This window comes from Nyctibius grandis, chromosome 5 (assembly GCF_013368605.1).
Source record: "Nyctibius grandis isolate bNycGra1 chromosome 5, bNycGra1.pri, whole genome shotgun sequence".
Classification (NCBI taxonomy): domain Eukaryota; kingdom Metazoa; phylum Chordata; class Aves; order Nyctibiiformes; family Nyctibiidae; genus Nyctibius; species Nyctibius grandis.
The window spans coordinates 2044439-2050438 of record NC_090662.1 but is presented as its reverse complement, the minus strand read 5'-3'; the positions used below and the strand labels follow the sequence as shown (position 1 = coordinate 2050438).

Here is a 6000-nt window from a genome sequence, read left to right as displayed (position 1 = left end):
GAAGGGGTTGAGGGGGGACCAAGGGAAGGCACCGAGGGGGATGGACCGAGGTGAGGGAAGTAGCCCAGGGCATGATGTGAGGGGTGAGGGAAGGGGCCCAGGGCATGATGTGAGGGGTGAGAGGGTGAGGGACGGAGCCCAGGGCATGATGTGAGGGGTGAGGGAAGGAGCCCAGGGCATGATGTGAGGGGTGAGCAGGTGAGGGAAGGAGCCCAGGGCATGATGTGAGGGGTGAAGGAAGGAGCCCAGGGCACGATGTGAGGGGTGAGGGGATGAGGGAAGGAGCCCAGGGCATGATGTGAGGGGTGAAGGGGTGAGGGAAGGAGCCCAGGGCATGATGTGAGGGGTGAGGGAAGGGGATGAGGAAAGGGGTTGAGGGACTGAGTGAAGGTCCAAAACAAGATGCCGGGGGAAGGCACTGAGGGGCTGGGGGGAAGGACTGAGGTGAGGGACGGGGCCCAGGGCAGGAGGTGAAGACTGAGGGGCTGAGGGAAGGGGCCGAAGGGAAGGGCTGAAGACAGAAGCCGAGGTGATCAGAGAAGGGGGCGAGGGCGTGAGGGAAGACCCAAACCAAGGAGCCGAGGGAAATACTGAGGCGAGGGCAGGTGCCCGGGCCATGAGGGGAAGGGAAGGCGCTCGGGGGCCGGCGGGAAGGGAATGGCGGCTGCGGGCCGGCGCCGGTGACCTGCGGGAAGAGGAAAGCCGCGGGCGCGGCCCCGCTCTCTTTCCGGTTCAGTTTTCACTTTCTGTTTTTTTTTTTTTTCCTCTCCGCCGCCGCCCGCCCCCGGCCCCGGCCCTGCCTCCCTCCGTCCCTCCCTCCTTGCCGTCCCTCCGCGACGCCCTTTCACTTCCTGGGGCCGGCGGATGGCGGCGGCCCGCCAGCCCCACATGCCGCCCCGCGTCTCCTGAACCCGCCGGCCCGCCCGGCCCGGGAGCGCCGCACCCTCCCGGGGGCCTCCACCGGGAGCGGAGCCGCGCTGAGGGCCGGGCGGGGCCGGCCATGCGGGCACCGTGAGGGCCGGCGTGGAGGGGAGCGGGGAGCGGGGAGCCTCGGCCATGGGCGAGCGGCAGGACGAGGAGAGCGGCGGGCCGGGCACAGGTGAGCGGGGCCCGGGGGCGGGCGGGGAGCGGAGCCGCCTCCATCCCACCCTCCGAGGAGGAGGAGAGGCCAAGCCGGCTTTGTCCCTTTATTTCCCCACAGCTGGGGCTGCCCAGCCCGGTGGGGACGAGCTTGAGGGGGTGCCCGCTCCTCATTGCCTGAGGGGGAGCGGCACCCGGGCCAGGGCTGGAGGCACCTTCCCTGTCCCCATGGAGACCTTCAACACCTAGAAAACGACTTTTAAATGTCATTTTGACTCGCACAGTGGGGACACATTGGCTTTTCCAAGCTCCCGCTTGACCCGGTAGCCGAGCCCGAGGCGTGAGCAGGTGGGCGAGCAGCCATCCTTTTTGGGTTTGGGGCTGTGCATGCTTTTGGTCTGTCCTTGGGGAGCCGTGCTGGTCATCGCAGGTGCCCTTCAGGAGCGGGATATGGAAATACAAACACATGGCTGCGTGCTGCTCCCTCCCTGGGACTGGCGTGGGGAGCTGAAGGCTGGAAAGCCTCTTTACTCCCCTCCTTGTGGCAACTCGCTGCCCAGGAGGGCTGGAAATCAGCCTTAGAATAGGGGGGAAAAAATGTGTTTCTTCTCTGGTCCCACAGAGTTCTGCTCCCAGATTGTCCTCAAACAACTTGTCCCACAGAGGCTCGGGTAGGAGCAGGGCTTGCTGAGCTGTAGGTCTGCGCTGCTTAAGGGGGGATAATCTGGGATGGACGGAGCAAGCTGGAGGGTGGACAGCACAAAAATAGTTTGTGTGTACCTTACTCCATGGGAACAAAGCTTTTATAAAAAAAATGGGCAAAAAAAGCCTGCCTGGCCCAGAATAATCAGTAGCCTGGTGGTTTGGTGCTCATCGTGGAGGCAGGAGATGCTGCGTGAAGCTCTGCTCTGTGGGGGATTCAAGTCAGAACATTAACCTCATGGTTTTACCCCAAGCGTTTGGTCAAAGCGGGTGTTTCTTAGTGCTGCTTGATAGATCTCTTCGCAGTTCTTATAAGAGACTGGTAACAAACAGGGAGACAACCATGTGTCTCTACTGTCACGAGCTGTCCTGTGGTTGAGTCTGGAAATTACTGGTCTGCACTTGAACAAATCTGTTAGATAAAATGTCTGATTTCACAGAAATTGTTGTTTTCCAGTCAAAAAATCATTCCCTATCTGCTGTGGTAAGAAGTGTAAGTACTTGCCTAGGACCATAGACTCTATTACCCGGCTCTGAAACTGGTTTTACATACTGGTCTATTTTTAGTGTTCCTCTTAAACCTGGCGTTTCTGGCTGTAGCAGAGCTAGCTGAAGTGTTCCCCGTTCCCAGGTACCTCCCATACCCCCTAACACCCGCATCCCACCGGACTTTGAGCTGCATTGGTACAACTCTTTGTGGAGCCGCACAGCAATCCAGATTGCTAAACCTATCTGGATTAAAAATAGCCTGTTTTACTTTATTTTCTGCTGTGGTTTGCTAATTTTCTTTATTACACAGCCCCGGCTGTGCCAGGAGGGGAAGAGAAGGAGCATCGGGGCAAGGGCTTGCGTAGGTCACTGCAGCCACCCACCAAAACACGTGTGGGATCACAGCTTTGGTGGAATTGGGCTGGTTTTATTACATGCAATATATGTGTTGGTCACTCTGACACCTGCTGAAGGGACCAACTGATTATTCTTGGTTAGAATCCCTTTGAGACGAGAAAGTGAAGTGTTTGTTATTTCTGGTAAATGCTATTTTCACACAGTTTGGCTTTTTTGCGGGTTTTTTTTGATAGTGAAATAACTACCTGCTGGTTCTGATGGGGTGTTTGGAGTCAGCGTGTGTGTGCATGGGGATTTTAGTACTTGGCTTCGGTTCTGATTTGAAACTCTAAGTGTGCCTTGGTAATTTCTGCAGCCAAAGGGTCCGTAGAGAGCATGTGGTTACAGCTCTGTTGCCGTATCAAGCAGAACGAGAGACCAGGGAAAGAAAGTCAACGCTGAGAGGAGAGCATCTGTAGTGAGAGCAAAAGTAACGCAACAACCCACGCCTAAGGAAGGATATATCCCTGGTTGGGAGGTTTTCAGGCTTGCTCACAGGCAAAAGGAGTGAGTAACCAGTGGTCTGGAGGAATGCAGCTGCAGAATTTCAGGCAGGGGAACTGTGCCTGCTTTCTCCAGCTGCAAACAAGTTGGGATTTTTTATTTTCCCAAATGGGCGGCTCTGCCTCGGGGAAGTTGTTTTTAACACGTGAACCGTGGCTGTTGCTCTCACAAGGCTGCCTGTGTGTCGGGAGACCCCGGGCATCGCTGCAGCGTTGTGCAGTCGCCTTGACGGCGCGTGGGCTTTAGATCCAGGACGTCGCCAGCGTCGATTTTTTGGGGTCCCAGGAGGCAGCAGATGAACTCCAGCTTGCGTGGCAGCAGGCTGGGGTTTGCTGGGAGGGCTGGACGTTGCTCTGTGGGCGCTGTGTGGTTGGCTGGGTTTCAACATGTGGGTTTCAACGTAGCGTCTGTGGTCTGTGCGCAAGGGATCCTTGAAACATAACCCGGCCTGTCATCAGCCGGGTTTTTGGTTTGCTGTGCAATAGTCTACAGCTCTCCCACGTGTCAAAGCACATCAAGTCTGACTGTCTTAGGCCATCTCAGAGGGTTGTGATCAGCAGTGCTGAGCCTATTTGGAGGCCAGTAGCCAGCAGTGTTCCCCAGGACTGGGCCCAGTCCTGTTTAACTTACTCATCAATGACCTGGACGAAGGGACAGAGTGTACCCTCAGCCAGCTTGCTGGTGACACCAAACTGGGAGGAGTGGCCGATACCCCAGCAGGCCATGCTGCCATTCAGCGAGACCTGGCCAGGCTGGAGAGCTGGGGGAGAGGAACCTCATGGAGTTCAACAAGGGCAAGTGTAGGGTCCAGCACCTGGGGAGGAATAACCCCCTGCACCAGTACAGGCTGGGGGCTGATCTACTGGAGAGCAGCTCTGCAGAGAAGGACCTGGGGGTTCTGGTGGACAACAAGTTCCCCATGAACCCACAATGTGCCCTTGGGGCCAGGAAGGCCAATGGTGTCCTGGGGTGCATGAGGAAGAGTGTGGGCAGCAGGTTGAGGGAGGTTCTCCTGCCCCTCTACACGGCCCTGGTGAGGCCACACCTGGAGTAACTGTGTGCAGTTCTGGGCCCCCCAGTTCAAGAAAGACAAGGAGCTACTGGAGAGAGTCCAGCGGAGGGGTACGGAGATGGTCAGAGGGCTGGAGCATCTCTGCTACGAGGAGAGGCTGAGGGAGCTGGGGCTGTTCAGCTGGAGAAGAGCAGACTGAGGGGGGATCTTATCAATGCTCACAGATACCTCAGGGGTGGGTGTCAAGGGGATGGGGCCAGACTCTTCTCAGTGGTGCCCAGTGACAGGACAAGGGGCAATGGGCACAAGCTGAAACATGGGAAGTTCCATCTGAATGTGAGGAGGAACTTCTTTAGTGTGAGGGTGCCAGAGCCCTGGCACAGGCTGCCCAGGGAGGGGGGGAGTCTCCTTCTCTGGAGATATTCAAAACCCGCCTGGACACGACCCTGTGCAACATGCTCTGGGTGACCCTGCTTTGGCAGAGGTTGGACTGGATGGTCTCCAGAGGTGCCTTCCAACCCCAGCCAGGCTGGGATTCTGCGGTTGGGCTACTGCACTAGCAAGGAGAATCACTTGGCTGGCTAATTTTGCAAAGAAAGTGTTGTCTTTAGTTGTTTTATGTGCTAAAATACCTGTGCTAGTGCTAGACTTGGGACGAGTCAATGCAGACACCTGCAGCTGAGTGAAAACACAACAGGTGACAACCCTGTATGAGATGACAGAAGGGGGGAACTGCGGCAGGACAGGCTTTGAGGAGCATCTGCTGAGGTGAAAGGCAGCAAGAACTGCCACTGCAAAGAATTAACAAGGGAAAACCTGTAAGAACCACATCCTCAGTTATGTGAGCAGCTGAAAGTAGCAAGAGGGAGGTTATAAAATCAAAGAAATGTTACCTGGGAGTTTTCTGTGGTGTAGAACTCCTACTTGGAGTAGATTTTCCACCAACATCACAATGGAGCAGCTGTGGCTTTGCCCAGACAAGCATGGGGACCCCCAGCTCTCTGTGACCTATCCTAAGGCTGCATCATCCTCTGGAGGAAAAATTTCATCCTCTCATCCAATCTGAACCTCCCAAGGTGCACCCTGAGGTGTTTCTCCTTATTTTTTCCATCTGCTGGTGCCAGAAGAGTGGCTCCATCATCTCTGTGACTCCCCATCAGATTAGCTGTGAGCTGCAGTTGGATCTTCCCAGCTTTTCTCCCCCAGATAAACAAGCCCAGCTCCCTTCTTCCCTGTGTAATTAGGTATAGAATCATTTTGGTTGGAAAGGACCTTTAAGATCATCAAGTCCAACCGTATGGTCTTGTTGGGGCTGCCTTCTCTGAGTAGGAATTGGGGGCACAGTTGGAAACAACCAGCTTTGCTGAAATTTCTTATGACATGGGGTTTTTTTACGTGGTGGAGGAACATGACCTTCCCTAGCCGTGAGGAAACTAACGGTGGTTTCTCCCCAACCAACCAGATGCATTCAGATATCGCTGTGAGATTAAATCATGTTGGCAGAGCTCAAGTGGAGCTGTCTGGGTAAAGGTTGCCTGTCCTCTAGGCAGAGCGGGAGCTCTCCTGAGAGGGTGCCAGGGGTTCCCTGCATCGCCTGACTCCTAAAAGTGATCTAAATAAATACTGTCAGTCTCTGATATTGAGCTGAGAAGCGTTACAAAAGCTCCTGCAGCCTAGATACCTGCATTCACTGGCTACTTCGTCCAAGAGGTAATTTAAAATACAATCCAGCACCTTGTCTCACTATGGAAGAGTGTTTTAAACAGAATCACAGAATCAACCAGGTTGGAAGAGCCCTCTGGGATCATCGAGTCCAA

The 6000-nt window shown here is 55.3% G+C and overlaps 1 protein-coding gene across 2 annotated transcripts in view; it reads left to right on the top strand.

Moving 5' to 3' along the window:
- The first annotated feature begins 788 nt into the window (after positions 1 to 788).
- TASOR2 (transcription activation suppressor family member 2) overlaps positions 789 to 6000 on the top strand; it is a 53505-nt gene continuing 48293 nt past the window's right edge. For both annotated transcript variants that reach the window (XM_068400520.1, XM_068400521.1), the window contains exon 1: positions 789 to 1099. In XM_068400520.1, coding sequence (XP_068256621.1) covers positions 1057 to 1099 — 43 coding nt within the window. In that variant the 5' untranslated portion in view covers positions 789 to 1056. The remainder of the gene's footprint in view (positions 1100 to 6000) is intronic.